General features: G+C 54.4%; 1 protein-coding gene across 1 annotated transcript in view; it reads left to right on the forward strand.

The window, feature by feature from the left end:
* SEMA4G (semaphorin 4G) overlaps nt 1-18803 on the forward strand; it is an 87461-nt gene that overhangs the window by 14376 nt on the left and 54282 nt on the right. Inside the window, exon 2 of the mRNA XM_054034558.1 lies at nt 16589-16831. Within this exon, the coding sequence (XP_053890533.1) occupies nt 16711-16831 (121 nt within the window). The 5' untranslated portion in view covers nt 16589-16710. The remainder of the gene's footprint in view (nt 1-16588; nt 16832-18803) is intronic.

The raw sequence follows: 18803 nt of genomic DNA on the forward strand, positions 1-18803 counted from the left end.
AGAAGGGATGGCTTTGCATGCTCCTTTGACCGCCTCTGTTCCAGGACTGGTGTGTGTGTAAAATCAAGGAGTTACCCTGGGAGTGTACCCAGATTCTTTGACTTTAATTTCTCCTCCGCTGGGAAGCTGACCAGCAAGACTCCAGACATTGGTGACTGCTCAGCAGAGATGTTGTAATGGGACGCTGGGCAACACAGCCGTCCTATGGGACTGGCTTTTGATCATGCCTGTAAAATTCACCCCTCCAGCTTCTCTCTCCAGGCCCGGAATCCCGTTTAGCCTTTTAGAATTTGTTTGTTCTCTGTTTCAGATCTGATGAAATATTTGCTCTTGGGAAACCATCTGCAGCAAGCATGTTTGAACAGTGTTCTAGAGGGCTAGGTAGTCGGTGTGTGTATATATATACACACCATATAAACAATATATGTATAAACAAAATCTTAAGCAAACAAATCCACATTAGTTGCTTTATCAAAAGGTCGTCTATTCAGCGTTCTTGGCCCATCTCTCCTGTTCTCATTAGTTCCTTTTAAAATTAGCAGGCAGCTTCTGCTGGAACGGCTATTCCTGTGACGGGATTGGAACTAAACAGCTTAGAGGAGATGAGGATTTTGTTCATTGGAGCCCAAAGCAGAGGCAGAAACGCGAAAGCGGGCAATAGAGAGACATCGGCTTTAAGGTTTGGTTAATGGCCTTTAAAACCCACCTCCCCAGAGTCTGGCCTGTGTTGCTTTAAAACAGGAACTAGCAGGCCCCAGGGCGACGTCGAGGATTTTTTGGTAAATTACAAAGCTCTCGATACGGATCAGCTTTCTCCACTCGATATTCTGACTTCCCCTGCGTGAGACTGGCAAGCGCTTTGAGAAGTAGCTCGACAGCTTATCCCAGGGCGGCTGCTGCTTCTGTGAATGCCTCTCTGTCCTCTCCTGAAACCGAAGAGCGGAACGAAGGGCGGGGGGGGCAGTGGGAGAGGCTCCGGGGGGGTGTTTAAAGCTGCTCGGTGCAAGCGCAGAAGCAATGGAATGAAACTGTGCAAAGAATGACTGAGTCGTGACCCAGGTGGGCATAGGGAGGCCTTTCCATTGTTTGCTGCTGATCAAACCCTGCTGCTGGAAATCGCTTCTTTGCTCATGAGTCTTCATCAGGCGCTGCTCTAATGTTTTGGGTTTTGTGCAGGGGGAGAGAGGGCTTGGTTTCCATTGCTGGGCCCTCCTGGTTTGCAAATGCGCTGGTGTTTGCTAGCCCAGATGTTTCTGTAAAGGTGACGGCGTGGAGTTGGAGGCAGAGCTGTAGCTGTCTGACGTTCGCCCTCTCTGATGCTTTTCCGGTTGTGTTTACTTGAGCCTGTCGCCTCCCGACTGGAAAGGAGAGGCCCGTACTGCTGTCGGTTACGTGCGTGCACCGCGGTGGGCAGGACTTGGCTGAGTCTCATTCCCACCCCCACGGCCAAAGCACCATTGCAAATAGTTAATCCTAAAGCTGTGCTTCTAATGAGCTGGCCCACATAAGTGGATCTGAATCGTGGTGAGTTCACTAGGGTCGGGTATTTCCTCCCTCGCTGGCTGTTGGGGGAGATGCTGCATAAGGGGCACCTGACTGCGAGGACCGTCCTAGCCACGGGCCCCCCTTCTCCAGTGCACGTGAGGCCTGGTCCTCTGAAGCGAACATGCACGAGCCTGGGTGTTATCGGTACGCGCGGCTCTGTCTCGCTGAGCGGCTGCTTCTCCAGCCGTAGCACTGCCAGCTCTGCCGCTCACACACTCAGTCCCAGGCCTTGCCCACCCTCTGCTTTTTGCTCTGGTATCGGCCGGCCTAGGGGGAGACAAGCTGGTGGGTCCCCATCAGGTTTCTGATGCAGCAGCTCGACTAGCCCTCGGGACAGAGGGACCAGGACTGGATGGGCACGCAGGGCGAGTCCGTGCAGGTGCTCTCGTAACAAGGTTGAGGTTGTTGGTGGGGTGGGGAGGGGTAGGCCGGCCCTGGTGCTGGATCTGCCTTGGGATGGCTGGTCTCTGAACGTGGCCCCGTGTGCATGGAGTCCAGGGCCAGGCGTCCAACCCCCTGGAGAACAGGAGCCTTGCATGAATCGTTCGGCATTGGCTCGTGCTGCCAGGGGTCTTACCCTGGGTGTTTCCACGAATGCATCCTCCACTGGCTTATGATCGAGGAGCCGTGTGAGCAGGGAGCATTGTGCTGGCAGAGAACGGAGAAGGGCCTGGGAAACCCATTCACTCAGTCTTCCTCTCCCCCCCCCGCCCCGCGCTTCAAGTCTCCAAAGCCCAGCGGCAGTGGGAAGCCAAGCCAGCTGGCACCGTGCCGCTGGGAAATGCTCTTTGCTGGGAATGTCTCTGCTGCCTTCCCGAGAGCCGACGGCTCCAGCCCAGTGCTGGGCTTGCGCCAATGAGGCCGGGGCTGCAGGTAACTCCTCCGAGGAGACTGTCCGGGTCGTACCAGGTGCCAGCACAGGCTGGTGAAAGACGTTCCTGAGAAAGCCGGGGTGACATAGGGGCTGGGGAGCGCAGGGGACTCTCCCAACCAGCTCTCCCTTTCTGGGCAGGCGGGGGCGCTCTGCGACGCCTGACACCGGGCAGTGCCTGTGAGCCTGAGGAGTAAAGCGTAGGACAGTATCCAGTCAAAGCTACGGGGGGGGGGTGGAACATCAAGGGGCTCCATGGCCCCTCGTCATGCAAAACGTGCCCTGCAATCTTCCAGGACCACGAGTGTTTGGAGTCTGGTTTGCACCCCCGGCAGGATGGCCCAGCCCGGCGCGTTGATTTGTGGCTCCCTCTCAGAGGGAGGAAAACCACCAACTGACCCACCGTCCCCACTGCCTGCCGCGTTCTGGCTTCTCCTGGGAGGTCTCTCTCAAACGCTGCCCGGACCTGACCCTGCGTAGCTCAGGCCGCTTCAGCCAGGCGTGGGGTTAGACTCACCCTCATCTATCAGCAGCGTGGTGCTTGCAGTGTCTCTGAAGCCCTCGGTGTGGGGTTCTGGGGCCCTTTCGTTCTCCCTCCCCAGTGCCCTGCTGGGAAGAGCTGGCCCCAGGCCCTGCAGAAGCCATGGGCACAGCTTCCAGTTCACCCAGTATAGAGCAGGATGTGGGGGGACAGCTCTGAGCCCAAACTCAAGCTCAAGGGTTGAGTGAAACAAACATGTTCCCGTATCTCGGCACGTGAGGAGCCCACGTGTCTTTGCCATAGCGCTGACGGGCAGGGCAGGGCTCATGGGCGTCCAGGCTTCTAACAGCGGCTACTGGGGCGGTAACGGGAGCTGGTCCTCCAGGCAGTCGCCTGCCCCGGGGATGGCTGCGTTGGGCATGTTAGCAAGAGTCTGATTTTCAATCTCTCTCTAAACGGTGGGCGCATCGCAGGGAGGGAAACCCTGGGGAAAAGCAGAGGCTGCAGAGATGACCCGAGAACGCAGGCAGGTGGCTTCCTTGGGTGTGCTTTGCTCGGAGGCATCTGAAAGACTCCAGCTCCCTGAAAGACAGTGCCCTGGCAAAGCCCTGTGGAGAACTCTCCACCCGGGCTCTGCCCCTTGGAAGCCGGGCACTGCAGTGACAGCTCACCTCACCGGCCATCTCTCAGAAAAGCTTTTTGCTCCTTCTGCACTGGAGCAAAGGAAGTCACTCGTGCCCACAGGCACAGGAAGGGAGTGCGGCTGAGTGGTTAGAACCAGGCACTGAGCTGGGGATGGCTGGGTCCATTCCTGGTTCTGGCGGACTCTCCATATAACCTTGTTCGAGCCACTCTAAACTGGGTCGAACGGCCACCTCACCGGTGGGTGATGCTTGTGCCATGTTTGTGACGCCCCTCGGGCCCGCTGGCTGACGTGTGCTATACGCTGGGACTGCAAAGAAGCTATTAACGTGAGGGTCCGTTTAAAAGGCTGGGGGCTCCCTGCCTGTGTGGTGCAGGGTCAGTGACAGGACTGGGCTGAGTCTCTCTCGGTTTCTCTCTGATGGTGTCTTTTCCCATCAGTCGCGTTGGCCCGACTGGACTTCCAGACGCACCCGGCTGGCGGGGTTCTGAGCTCTCGAAGCTCCAGCCCGTTATTAGGTATCTCCTGGCATTCCCCTCCCCACTGGCCGTGCCCCTGGTGGATATTTAAAGACATCTTTATATAGTGGAGCCAATTTTCTGCTTAACAGGCCCTGGGGATGAAACCAGAAGCTGGTGGTTTATGATGCAGCAGGGAAAACATAGGCACAATCCCAGCCATGGAGCCGATGGAACGAGCTGAGGTTTTGGGGGATTGTCTCGACCAGAGATAATCAGGGTTAGACTTTGCCCCCGTCTATGCTGGGAGAGTCGGGAAGGTTGGAATTGGTTGTGCCACAGCTTGTGTGCGAGGACTAAGGATTCACTAGAGGCCCCTTAGAACACAACATAAGAGCCTCAGAACGGCCAGACTGGGTCAGACCAAAGGTCCATCTAGCCCAGTATCCTGTCTTCCAACCTTGGTGCCCTGCTCCACAACCACAATACATATACTGACCATGGTGATGACAGCTATTGCACTCCCTCTAAAGCAGTGGTCCCCAAACTGTGGGGCATGTCCCCCAAGGGGAGCTGAGGAACATTCAGGGGGACATGCAGCGAGGCCCGGGCGTGAGGAAGTGCCACACCCCCAGCCTCGCTCCTCCCCCAGCCCTGTTCAGCCCATGTCCTGCTCAGTCCAAGGCTTGCAGATGGCAGCCCCACTAGGGTTGCTTAGCCTTGAAGTATCCCAGAGGAATAATTATCTAGCTGGGAGCCTCGAGGGCATGTCATATGGGTCAGGCCCTGACCTTTAGTGTGAAAACAAGGGGTCGTGTAGTGCAACACCAGCATCAGACACTTGGGTTGCACAACGTTACGGTGCTGCAACCCGCCTCGCCCCCTTTCCTTGCACACCATGCTGTGCTCCCCGCCCCGGCGGCCGGCCGTGTAAGCTCTTCGAGGCAAGCACCTGTGTTTGTAACGTATCTCATGCCCTGAGCACGTCGGGCACCTAATCACATCACCCTAGTTACCACTAAACCGGCTGGAGTTCGCCGCTGCTGCAGGTCAGCAAGTTCAATCTTGTGTGGCTGGATTGTTTTAATCCTCCTGCCTTCTTTGTGGACAGCAGTTCAGGTTTCCCCTTCTCGTGGTGTGTTGAACTCCATACTTCGGGGGTGTAAACTGATCTACTGTGGGAGGCCAGGAAGTGGGCTTTTCCCTACACACCACAAGGCTTAATTGGCTCCCTCCATTATGGTTTTACACCCTCCTCTGAAACACAGGGTATCAGGCACGGCCAGATTAGACGGGTTTGCTGGACCGGATCAGGTCACTGGCATGTTACGTGGGGGTTTGGCCGGAATGTCCTCCCTACTGGAACGGAATCCAAGACAGATGCTGAATTTCCAGGCAACGTATGCTGAAATCTAGTGGAATAATGTTGGGAAACTCGCTCACCCTAGAAACAACTCAGCTAAGGTGCCAAATTGCTCCTGTATTCTCCCGCCGCTCCTTTTTGTTTCTGGTTCTCTCGTTGTGGTCACTGCCTGAAATGGCTTCACCTGAAGGCCCTGTCCGCTCAAGTCTCCCCGCTGTGACTTGCAACTTCAGAGACGCCTTCCCCGTCCCGTCTCAGCACCCGTCCGTAATCTGAAGGCATAGGACACAGCCGCGTCAAAGCTGAACAAGTCTTGTTACGAGACTCCACATGTTCATTGCAAAGAGGCTGGGGGCCAGTAAAGGATATTGCCTCCCCTTCCCTTGTCTCTCGCATGAATCCGGCTGTACAGGAAAGGGCTGCCTTTGTGAACAGATGCTGCCTCATGAAAGGGGGCGTCCAGCTCCCTCGGGCTGCAGGAGGAGGTAGGGAAATTGAAAACATCTGGATCTTTTCACTCTCTTCCCCACCTGGTCAGGTTTGTTCCTGGCTAGCTTTTCTTGTCCGAAGAGGCTGGCCCAGGCTTTGGTTTTGAAATGTACAATGCAGGGAGCTACACGCCTGGTGACTTGGTTCTCCACTTGCATCACATCCAATAAATCTTTCAGCTGAAGGGGAAAGTGTCCTTCTGGGTTAGGGAACACTTGCTGGGTTCTTTGTCCCTGTCTGGAGAGGAGTCTTAGGGCAGGTCTACACCACGGAATTACTTCGGTGTAACTACGCTGCCCCAGGGTGTGAAAATCCCCCCCCCCCCCGAGTGACATAGTTACACCGATCTAAGCGCCCATGTGGACAGCTACCGCCTCTCGGTAGGATTAATTACACTGACAAGAGAGCAGCTTCCTTAAAGCGCTACAGCTGCGCCGATGCAGCATTTTAAGTGTAGACCCGCCCTTCGAGTCTGTCTGCACTGCAGTCGGGAGGTGCGATTGCAGCACACGTAGACGTAACCGAGCTACCTTTGGGCCCCGGAAGCTGGCAACTTGGAGCACCTTCTTGGGCTTCAGAGAGATGCTCTGACAGCGGAGCCCTGACTCTGACTAGACAGAAGGGAAAATTGCAGAATGAGCCGTATGGGACGAGCGGCAGCCCCCTCTGTCTCTCTCCACCGGACCCAGCTTTGTCATAGCCTGAGGGTTCTCTCTACTTCTCCCTCACGCCATCTGCCATTCAGCAGGAAGATTGGGCCTTCCTGGCTGACGGTGCTCTGCCTCTCAGGGAAAGGGCTGAAGCGTTGTCCTGGGGGGGAGCGGGGTTCCTCCTGCCCCCGCCCACCTCCAAAACCGCTATTAGCTGGCCAAAGTGGCCGAAAAGCTCTCCCGCCCCGGGTCCCCTTAGCCCCAGTGGCCTGAGCTTCCTCTGCCGCCGGCCAAATGGGCCCTGCCCGTGGATGCATTTCGTGGGGCGTCGCTAGAGTTATGTGGGTAAAATGAAAAGTCTCCTCCTCCCCCGTTCTGTTACTGTGGCCCTCCGCCCTGCTCTGCTGCCGACACCGAGCGTGCCACACAGTGCCGGGAAGCGCCTGGGCTGGGGTCTAGAACTAGGGGTTGTGGAGGTGACCTGGTGCGTGTGAAGCACGTGTGCTGTGTTAAACCCGGCCTGCTTGTGTTCCTAGTGCTGCTGGAAATTTATCCTCCGTGCCATAAGGGACATGGACGGTGGCTCTTCTCCCGTTCCAGGGCAGACAGGGAGCAGGGGAGACCTCCTGTCTAAACGCTCCTTCCATCAGGCTGAACAACCTTAACGCGGCTCTTCCCAGGAAAACCCTCCCCTCCGATCCAATTCAGCCACCTGCCTTCCCAGGCCCCGGCAGGATGTGAGAGCGGAGTGGAAAGTGACTAACTGAGCAGGCAGAGATGCACCCAGATTAAAGCTCACATCTCTGTCCTAGATTAGTTCCGTGTGTCTGTCTGTCTGTCTGTCTGTCTGTCTGCAGCCCTCTCGCCTCTGGAAGTGCCGATCTCTGCGTGCAGAGCTGGTGAGCAAATCAGCAGAAATCCCTTCACGTGGGCCGATACCGTTGGCAGTTCAGACACCGCATCAGCTCTAGGCCAGCCAACCACGGCGGATCCGTTCTCCGACTTGCTTCTTTCTTAGGCCAAATGCAGCAGGGAGCGATCTTTGCTGAGGTTCTCCGGAAACGGCCTGTTTGGTTTTTTTATCTTTTCATTGGTTTCATTTTCAGAGCCAGCAATTCCCTCCTTTCCCCCTCCAGCTCTGCCGCGGGACTACGATCAATTGTTTCTCCTACACAGTACTCTTCACGCAGATCAGCTGTGCAAAAAAGGGCCTGAAGGCAAAGGAAGGAAAAGTTTAGGCCAGACCTTAAAGAAGATAATTCTCAGCCCCCAGAGCCATCAGGCCAGAATGCCTAGGGAAGCTGGCATTGCAGATCAAAGCAACGAGGAATGATGTTGTAAAAGGCGGCTGATCCGAGGGCTGGCAAGCCCCTTCTGCCCTTGCGCACAGCCCGTCACCCCCTCAACTCCCACGGTGCTCTTGGGGTGCGCAAGGAATGTCGGACCAGATGCTACCCTCCCTTGAGTCAGGAAGCAAGGAGAGCAGCCCAAGTTCCTCCAGCCACCCAGCCATGAAATAAGCTCTACTTTCCTGAAACGTTGCCAGGTGCAACCTTGGGTCATGGGTGATAACGAATTTGGTGGCTTCTCCTCACTTCTGTGCACATGCGCCACCTGTGTGATGCAGTGTTGCTGGGTGGCCTGGATCTGGACTAGTGTGTGGGGGGAGGGCCTGTGGCTCAGAGTGGAAGTGAATTGTCCTCACCCTGCGTGAGCCTCGGAATGGGAATAACACCAGGAATGCTCTGGACCAGGGCTGGGTGGGAAGGTCGTCCAGGACCTCCCTACCTGGCATGTAACTCAAGCTCCCGTTATGTCTGGTACAACGTACTTAACTCCGCCCACTGAAAACACAGCTCGCTGCTGGTTTAACTTCCAGCTGAGCCAAGTGCGTGCTGCTCCGGCCGATCTCCAGTTAGATCCCTCGATGGAGACCAGCCTCCCCGTTATCCCAGGCACGGAGACGTTCTTGCTGTGAAAGTCAGGCCCCTGCGGCGCTGCCCGGAGCTTGTTGTTGCATAAACATGGCCGTTTGTGTTGGTACAGCCTAGCTGTAACAAGCGACAGTCTGCAAATATCCGCCCTCGAACGCCGATGGCTGGGTGGTCTCCAGCACGCACTGGCAGCACGGGGGGCCCGCCAGCGAGACCAGTGCCAAGTGGTGAGTAAGTGGTGGCAGCTGGTCTCCTCCAAAGGAAAGCCGCCGTGAGTGTATGGGAGAGAGAGAGCCAAGCAGTTCCTGTTCCGCGCTTTCCCCTCTCCGTGAATCCCTTCCAGCAGCCCCGGCTCGAGTGTCACAGAACCATCCTCCATAGAGCCCTAGGGTTAGAAGGGCCCGCGAGGGTCGGCTAGGCTAACCCCCTGCCAAGGCGACTTGGTACTTTCCTGCGGTAGCTCTCGAAGCTGTGGGCATGTAGCCCGGCTTCGGGAAGCAGGGAAAAGGCTCCCGTGTGAGTCAGTGGTGGAACGGGGAGTAGACCCCAGCCTTGTGCTCCGAGCACGAGAGCCCAGCAGCCTCCACGAAGCAGTTGGGTAGCCGCTTACAGGCGGGAGGGGCAAAGCCTCAGGCTTGCTGCCTGCCATAGGGCTAAAGACAGAATTCCTGTGCACGACGCAGCGGGTACATCTGGCCCCTTGGAACAGGATTGTTACCGTAACCCCCCGTGCACAGGCCAGGTGCCTGTGCCCACGACCGCTGCCTGTACCGACCAGTTGTTTCCCTGTGCTTCCCCTGGCAGTCACTTGTCTCTTACTCAGGTTGTAAGCTGTTTGCGGCAGGGTCAGTCGTTTCAGGGTGTGGGGGATGTACAGTGCCTAGCGCAGCAGGGCCTCAATCCAGGATCGGTCCCTAGATGCTAGCGTAATAGAGATTATCACGTCACCTTCCCACAGCAAAGGGGTTCCCAAACTTTTTGCCGGCTCAACCCCATTGTAATGAATTATTTCCTGGCCCCGGCAGCATGGAGGGCACCATCGTGAAGAGCACCAGAGCGTGTGAGGTCACACTGGGTGGAGCAAAATGGCATCCCCTGTGCACTAGGGCTTGCGGTGATCCCAACAGCTGAGGGAGTGATGTCATTTGGGTGCACGGCCCATGGTTCGGGAACCGCTGCCGTAGCACCAGTCATCGGCGGCTCTTGCAAAGCAGTAAGTCTCCCAGTGCGCTGGGCCGTGGCATTGTCCCGGCTTTACCTCGGCTTGTTGATGTGCCCAAGGGCAGTTAGTGGCGAAGCTGAGGGTAGGGCCCACGAGTCCGACTCCAAATACCTCCCCTGCTCTGACCACTGAGCCGCCCTTCCCAGGCAGGAGTGGCACCAGTACAGTGACTCACGACCTGCCATGAAAGGAACCTTGTTGGTGTGGTTTCCAGGGAGCCTGCTGCAGGCAGGGCTGCCCAGAGGATTCAGGGAGCCTGGGGTCTTTGGCGGCGGGAGGCCCCCGCCGCCAAAGACCCGGCACTTCGGCGGCGGGTCCTGGGGCGGAAGGACCCCCTGCCGTGGGTCTTCGGGGCACTTTGGTGGCGGGTCCCGGGGCAGAAGGACCCCCCACCGCTGAATTGCCGCCGAAGACCTGGAGTGGAAGAAGCTCCGGGAGCCCAGGCCCGCGAGAGTTTTCCGGGGCCCCCGGAGCGAGTGAAGGACCCTGCTCCAGGGGCCCTGAAAAACTCTTGTGGGGGCCCCTGTGGGGCCCAGGGCCTGGGGCAAATTGCCCCACTGCCCCCCCGCCCCCCCCCCCCGGGCGGCCCTGGCTTCAGGGCAGCTCGGAGCAAGGTGCTGCGCTGAGGCACAGAGTTTACGGCCAGAAGGGACCCCAGACCCAAGAGGAAAGCGATACCTTGTAGGGATCAGTCACGGGGAGGGACCTGAAAGCCAAGCCTCTCCTGCTTCCCATTCTGAAGCAGATGGATTCCCAGCCGGTAATGGGAACAAACCCCTCCTGTCCCATGGGCCTCCCCTCTGCTCCAGAGGCTGGTGGCAGGCTGAGAAATCTTTCTCCATAACACTTCTTGCAGGGGGTGAAGGTCTCTAACCTACGCGTAAAATCTCTAGAGACTGTAGGGTCTGGCCGTGCCGCCCTGGTTTGCAAGCAAAAGCAGGGTCCGACCGAGCATGCCCCAGCCTCCTGGCAGCGGGGGACTATAGACGGGGACAGAAGACTGGACGGCTGAGCATTGTACTGGGAGCCAGGAGCACCCGCCCCGTGGCTTTGGGAGATCGCTGAATCTCTCTGCCGCAGCGTCTGTCTGCGAAACAGGGACAGAACCTCCCAGAGGCATGGAGGATTCAGGGCTGAACTGACTCTGAAAGGGGGAAAGCCCTGTGCCTGGGCCAGCGGTGTCCTGATGCTGCCACGGGGCGCTGGGCTGCCGGTGCCATCTGCTGGGCAAGCTTCTAACCACGTGCAGCCATGATATATCCCAGTGGGTCTCAACCAGGGATCCGGGGCCCTGCGAGCAGGTTTCAGGGGGTCCACCAAGCAGAGCTGACATTAGACTCACCGGGGCCTAGGGCAGAAAGCTGAGACCCAGGTCCCTGACCCCTGCCACCTGCGGCTGAAGCCAAAGCCTGAGCATCTTAGCTTTGTGGGGGTCCCCGTGGCGTGGGGTCCTGCTTGCTACCCCCTAACGCCAGCCCTGGCTTTTATATGCAGAAAACCAGTTATTGTGACACAGGTGGGCCGTGGAATTTTTATAGCATGTTGGGGGGCCTCCGAAAGAAAAAGGTTGAGAACCCCTGTTATATCCCACATGGCTACGCAGGAGGCAGGAGTGGTCTGTCCGTGTGTCCTGCCCGAATTCCACCCAGCCAGTCACTTTGTCTCCTTCAAATTCCTTACCAGTGTCAGCTGGAGGTGGCACTTCTCACTTCCTGTCCTAAAGTCCTGTGCAGTTGACACAGCTGCTGCATTGTCAGTAGTGGAGGTGTGAATCTCTCTCTCTCTCTCTCTCTAATTTTGAAAGGTGCTGGTGAGAGATTAACCTACATACGGCCAGTGCTTTCGAACCACATAAGTGGAGAGAAAAATGGCCTGGCTATGAGCCAGCGTAGCAGGCCCGTGATGTTCCAGGGGAACGTCTAACGTGCGCTTCCCTCGCTTTGAATCATTAAGTGACCGAGTTCCTGCTGTGACCGGTGGCTCGCAGAGAAGCTAAATGCTAGCTCTGTCTCTTTGTGATCCTTTGGGACGAGTCGGCATTGCTCAGAACTCAAAAGCTGCCACGATAAAAGCGTGGAGAGTCTCGCTGACTTACTCGCCGTGCTGGAGAGCACTGAAAAGCTGGCAGGGATCAGAGGCGACGGCTTTTATTGGAGTCTGAACAGCTCGGAAGCTGTGAAATAAAGAGAACGGAGTCTGGCTGCCCGACTTGGCTACCGCTCCTCTCTGTGCCCACCCCTCCTGGTGTGAAAGAGAACCTGAAATGTTTGCAATCGCTCTCTGCCTCCTGCAGTATCTCGGCCTCCCTCTGAGCTCTGCAGCTTCCCGTAAGCGGGTTCGGGGCTGGTCAGTGAGACCTGTAGGGGGAACACTGGGGGCAGCTGCAGGAGGTGCCAGTCAACAGGCCGCAGCCTTCTCTCTGGGCTGCTACTGGACGTATTCCTGCAGCGTGGCAGTAGGGGGCGCCGTCTTTCAGGTGAGAGTTAACCCCCAGCCCTCCTATCACAGGATTGTCTTCCATGTGGGGCTCACAGCTGCCACGTCCCCTGCTGCCCCCTGCTCCCGATTTAGCTAGCTAGAAGCTTAAAGCTGGAGCAAACGGCCGGCCCTGCCAAGTCTCTCCTCCCTCCTGCGTGTCTAAGTGGCTTTGCTCTCCCTTGGGACGGCTGGGTAAGTTTCTGGATGATAAGGAAACCGCAGTGCTATATCCTTCCTTTCACGCGGCTGGAGCAATGTGACTGTTCAAGCCAGAGGCATTGGGCAGAGCTGACTCCCTTTGGTGTCACTAGCTGTCTGCTGGTCCTTGCTGCCCACATGCTTTCAGCCTGGGCAGGTGCACCGGAGGGCCCTGTTTCTTGCCACAATATTCTGAATTGGAAGAAGACCAGCTGCAGCAAAACTCCAAGGGATCGGGAAGCCGGCGCGCCATGCACGCCCTCTGCTTTGGTGTTAGCAGGAATTCACACCTTTCCCTAGACTTGCTAGAAAACGACACGGCACTTGGGGAGGGCGGGAAGATTTTTGCTGATGGTTTCCACCTCTGGCTTACGGTTTAGCAAGTTGCTGCAACTGGTTTGGCTTAACGAATGCAACATGTTCCGTTAACGACGGCTGCTGTCTGGAAACGGCGTCACATGTCATGAATCAGAGGCATTGCACCTTTAACTCCATGGTGTGGCTGTGATCACAACTTGCTGTCTTGGAAATAAGCTACAATTGTCAAGGGGGTTTTGCTCTGGTAACCTTGCCTCACCTTGCACAGACGCAGTTGAGGGCTTGTGCAGGAGCCTGGAACCACCTGGGTTCTCTTCCAGTGACCTCCCCAGAACCTTAGGCAAGTAGCTCTGCCTCTAATGAGATCTATACTGTAGATAGATAATAAGACAGAACATATCATATTGCCTCCATAAAAATCCATGGTATGCCCAGATCTTGGGTACTGCCTGCAGATCGGGTCGCCCCATCTCAAAAAGGATATATTGGAATTGGAAAAGTTACAGAGAAAGGCAACACATATGATTAGGGGAATGTGTGAGGGGAGATTAAAAAGTCTGGGACTGTTCAGATTGGAAAAGAGATGATTCAGGGGGGCTAGGATAGAGGTCTATAAAATTATGACTGGTGTGGAGAAAGTGAATAAGGAAGTGGTATTAACTCCGTCACATAACACACAAACCAGGCTCGCCCAAACAAACTAATAGGCAGCGGGTTTAAAACAAATAAAAGGAAGTATTTCTTCACACAAGGCACAGTCAACCTGTGGAACTCTTTGCCAGAGGATGTTGTGAAGGCCAAAAATATAACAGGGTTAAAAAAAAAATTAAGTAAGTTCCTGGAGGGTAACTCCATCAATGGCTATTAGCCAGGAAGCGCAGGGACGGTGTCCCTAGCCTCTGTTTGCCAGAAGCTGGGAATGGGCGACAGGGGATGGATCACTTGAAATTGCCCTGTTCTGTTCACTCCCTCTGGGGCACCTGGCACTGGCCACTGTCGGAGGACAGGATACTGCGCTAGATGGACCTTTGGTCTGACCCAGTCTGGCCGTTCTTATGGTCTTATGTAATTCTCTTTTGCCCCCGTTTGAAATCGGTTGTCCGCTACCCATCTCCACAGTGTCTGTGTGCCTCCCGAGCAGTTAAAAATAGACCTCACCCTAACTCTGTCTCTTCCTTCCCTGCCTGTAGAAGCAGTTTGGTTGGTTCCCAGGTCTCCTGTCTGGGGTGAGCGGGTGGGTGGCATATGGAAAACACTTGCAGGGACAGTTCACTGTAAGAAGCGGGTGAGGTTTTTAGTCAGGGAGGTCTCTTGCAGGAGCGAATGAAAACACTGAAATTGTCCAGTCCCTGGGTTGATTCTGTCTGCTGCCTTTCTCCCCGCCCCCCGCTGGCGTTGTCATTGTTCCTGTCGTTCAGAGCTGTCCTAGGAGATTGTAGTGGTAGAGGGTGTGCCGATCTCTCTGGGAACCGGCCCAAATGCATGGAGGGATAGCGAGACCTTGAACTGGAATCTATAGTGGGTGAACCTGGCAAATCAGTAAATGCAGTTCACTGGAGGAGTGACTCCCGCTAGTTTGCTGTCTGAAACATGAATGCTCAAATGCTCCTCATCTTAGATAGGTCCAAAGGTTAGTAATAAATGCATTGCATCTTCTAAAAACCCAGACCCTGGATCAGGCTTCATGACATCATGCAGCAGGGAGTTCCGCAGGCTGCCCACTCCCTCAAGTGTTTCCTCTTGGATTTTTTTGGCTTTAATTTGGTCCTAGATTAGCTTGTTCTTTCAGGTGGGGCAGATTAGTACAGTAGGAAAACAAGAACTAGCCGAAACGAGATTGAAATATTGGCCCTAAATGTCCAATGCATTCCATAGGACTCTGTGCTGGATGCAGAATGCAAATAGAGACTCTGGTACCACAAGGACGGCTGGAAGTCCCACTTCTTCTTTTTAATTATGTTTATTACCTCGGTTATCTAAACAGAAGTGCTCGGATTGCAAGGTGTAATAAAACACAAAGGATCCCCTCATTTTAGATTTCATTGCATTGTTAAACGTGAAGTGTTTGTTCATCTTGCATAGAAAAAACTGGGGGAGCAGGGATACATCAGTTTATTCCCATGCCGCCTCTTCCGGAAATGGCTGCACTGAGCCTTTCAGACGCTGTATTTATGATGCAGATAGAATGAGTAACTGAGCTGTTACCCAGGTGCACGGCATCTTCCGATTTCTGAACTACGTGGGCCACCGTTTGCCTATGGGAGAATGTAGCGATGTAGATCTTTGTGCGTTTGGATTTAATGAGGATAGCAGGCTTCTGGGGTTTGGTAAGGTGTGATTTCTATTGGAATGTTTTTCCCATAGGCTGTGCATGTTTATTAAATTTAGCAGATTAATACCGTTGAAAGAGGAGAACCTATCAGAACAGAATCCCTAGCCAGAGGGAGTGATATGTAGTGGCTAGTGCAGGGGACGCTCAGAGCTATACTTACTTCTATACTTACCCCTGCCACTGACTCATTCTGTGTCTTGGAGTAAATTGTGTCCCCTCTCTTTGCCTCAGTTTCCTCATCTATCAGTAGGGGATAATACTTCTCAGAAACAAACTAGGGAAATGCAACCTAGATGGAGCTACTATAAGGTGGATGCAGAATTGGTTGGAAAACCGTTCCCAGAGAGTAGTTATCAGTGGTTCACAGTCATGCTGGAAGGGCATAACGAGTGGGGTCCCGCAGGGATCAGTTCTGGGTCTGGTTCTGTTAAATATTTTTATCAATGATTTAGATAATGGCATAGAGAGTACATTTATAATGTTTGCCGCCGATACCAAGCTGGGGAGGGCTTGCAAGCGCTTCGGAGGATAGGAATGAAATTCAAAATGATCTGGAGAAATGATCTGAAGTAAATAGGATGAAATTCAATCAGGACAAATGCAAAGTGCTCCACTTAGGAAGGAACAATCCGTTGTACACATACAAAAAGGGAAATGACTGCCTAGGAAGGAGAACTGCAGAAAGGGATCTGGGGGGTTATAGTGGATCACAAGCTAAATATGAGTCAACAGTGTAATGCTGTTGCAAAAAAAGTGAACATCATTCTGGGCTGTATTAGCAGGAGTGTTGTAAGCAAGACACGAGAAGTAATTCTTCCGCTCTACCCCGCGCTGATTGGGCCTCAACTGGAGCATTGTGTCCAGTTCTGGGCGCCACATGTCAGGAAAGATGTGGACAAATTGGAGAAAGCCCAGAGAAGAGAAACACAAATGATGAAAGCAGCAAACAGTCCTGTGGCACCTTATAGACTAACAGACGTATTGGAGACTCCTATATGTCTGTTAGTCTCTAAGGTGCCACAGGACTCTTTGCTGCTTTTACAGATCCAGACTAACACGGCTCCCCCTCTGATACAAATGATGAAAGGTCTAGAAAACATGACCTATGAGGGAAGATTGAAAAAAATTGGGTTTGTTTAGTTTGGAGAAGAGAAGACTGAGAGGGGACATGAGAACAGTTTTCAGGTACATAGAAGGTTGTTACAAGGAGGCGGGAGAAAACCTCTTAGGACAGGACAAGAAGCAATGGGCTTAAATTGCATCAAGGGCGGTTTAGGTTGGACATTAGGAAAAGCTTCCTAACTGTCAGGGTGGTTAAGCACTGGAATAAATTGCCTAGAGAGGTTGTGGAATCTCCATCATTAGAGATTTTTAAGAGCAGGTTGGACAAACACCTGTCAGGGATGGTCTCTAGATAATACTTAGTCCTGCCATGAGGGCAGGGGACTGGACTAGATGACCTCTCGAGGTCCCTTCCAGTCCTGTGATTCTATGAGTCCCTGTCTCACGGGGCTGTTGTGGAGCTTAATGTTTGGGGAAGTGCTTTGAGATCCTCAGATGAAAGGATCGGCATGTTCCGCTCCTCAGCTTCCACTCTGTATTTCAGGAGCACGATCGTGGTTTGCCGTGAGACACGCAGGAGCTGGTGGGGCGATCTCCAGTGAGCTTGGCTCCTGTCCACTGGCAAAGAGTTTGTCGGCAGACCAACGACCTTGGTCACCCGGGAAGATGAGAAGACGTATGGCCTGGTACCTGTTGGTCCTGTTGGCGGCCGCGACAACGGGCTACCCCTCTCGACGATCCGCCGTGGACTTGGACGCGACCCCAAGGACGACGATCACCTATAAGGGTAAGGAAGTTTGGTTTTATCCCTGCCCCTGAGAGAGCAGCCGGACACTGTGCGTCATTGGTGCATGTTGCCTGCATGGCCGGGCGGATGTGAAGGCCGCCTGGCTACGGGGAGTGGAAGGTCCTGGGCAGAGGTCCTTAGATCTGTGCTTAGCTCCTGCAGTGAGCACTATGCAAAGCCCAGGATGCACAAGAAATGGGGTCTGGTGTGTAACAGCCAGTGCTCTGAGCTCGCGGTGTGCCCCCTCCTCCTCTCTCCGATGGCTCCCTGGGGATGAGGCCGATGATTTCCCCCTCGCCTCTGGTCCCCTTGTGTTTCGGCTGTGAGAGAGGGATGGGGCATAGGGGGAAGCGGAGAGCCATCAGCCTGCCCTGCGTGCTGTCTGGGAGCTGCTGCCGATTGCTACGTGCCAGATTGGAGCTGTTGGCACGACAGCATCTGCATGTCCGATGACATCAGCGTCTCCGCTTTCCCAGGCTCCTGCGGCACAAGGACATATGGCCGCAGCTCCTCGAGCACAGAGGCTCTTTGGCGAGGCCGCCTGTGCTCAGCCCCCGAATGCGAGAGCTTCCCAGAGCAATTGCATTAGACTGACCTTCCCTGTGACATCCCTACCTGCTTCCTTCCCAGGGGCTTGAAGGGAGGATTTTGTCCCCTCTGCAGAGGGGGGCCAGCCTGGGGGCCACAATCCACCCCACATAAACCCCAATTCAGCTCATAAGGTGGTTGTAAGCCTTGTCCTGGCCCCTCTGCCTAGGGGTGAATTCCACCTGTGGTGGGCTGGAGGGTGGTCAGATAGGTAGTTCCAGGCCTGCCATGCCATGGCTTTCTTGGCGGGACTGGTTCATCCAGCCTCCTGTGTCATCTTCCCCGGCCCATGGACTGACTCCTGGTTGCACTGTCGGAAAGGAGTGGGAGTCTTGCAGTTGTCTTTGATGGACAGAAGGGAGCTTGGCCTTTGCCCTGCGGGCTGGCTTGGTGACATCTCACCTGAGATGCCGCTAAATACTTCAAGACAGTTTGGAAGTGAAGCCAAGGCAAGTGCCTCTACCTGACAGGGATGATGAGAGGGCTGATTAATTAACTAACGGCTGCACAGTGTTCGCTTAAAGGCTGATGGAGCAAGGAGAATTCAGTTCTCATGGAAAAATGAAACCTTCATGTAACTGCAGCAATTTCTTTGCAACGGCAAAAGTGTTGGCTGAAATATCGCTGCCGAATGCTCAGGAGAAGCCGAGAACTTGGTTAAAAGTTCACATTTGAGATGAGTAGATGTCCCATGAGCGCCGTGAGGGCTAGCGGGTTTAGCTCAGGGCTTGGAGCCAGGAGGTTGGTCCCAGCTTCTTCACACATCCACCGCTGAGGGCATGACTGCTTTGAAAACCAGCGAGCTCTTTATAAACCCTTAGCCACGAAGCAGTTCGGTGTCATTGTTCCATTTTACACAAGAACAGCCATACTGGGTCAGACCAAAGGTCCATCTAGCCCAGTGTCCTGTCCACCACCAGTGGCCAATGCCAGGTGCCCCAGAGGGAATGAACAGAACAGGGAATCATCCAGTGATCCATCCCTGGATGGCTAATAGCCATTGATGGACCCATCCTCCATGAACTTAGCTCGTTCTTTTTTTAACCCAGTTATAGTTTTGGCCTCACAACATCCCTTGGCAACGAGTTCCACAGGTTGACTGGATATTGTGTGAAGAAATACTTTCTTTCTTTGTTTTAAACTTGTTGCCTGTTAGTTTTATTGGGTGATAACTCGTTTGTGTGTGTTATGTGAAGGGGTAAATAACACTTCCTTATTTACTTTCTCCACACCAGTCATGATTTTATAGACCTCTGTCATATCCTCCCTTGGTCGTTTCTTTTCCAAGCTGAACAGTCAGTCTTTTTAATCTCTCCTAATATAGAAGCTGTTCCATCCCCCAGTCGTTTCTGTTGCCATTCTCTGTACCTTTTCCAATTCTCTC

The sequence above is a fragment of the Malaclemys terrapin genome, chromosome 7, assembly GCF_027887155.1.
Source record: "Malaclemys terrapin pileata isolate rMalTer1 chromosome 7, rMalTer1.hap1, whole genome shotgun sequence".
Lineage (NCBI taxonomy): Eukaryota > Metazoa > Chordata > Testudines > Emydidae > Malaclemys > Malaclemys terrapin.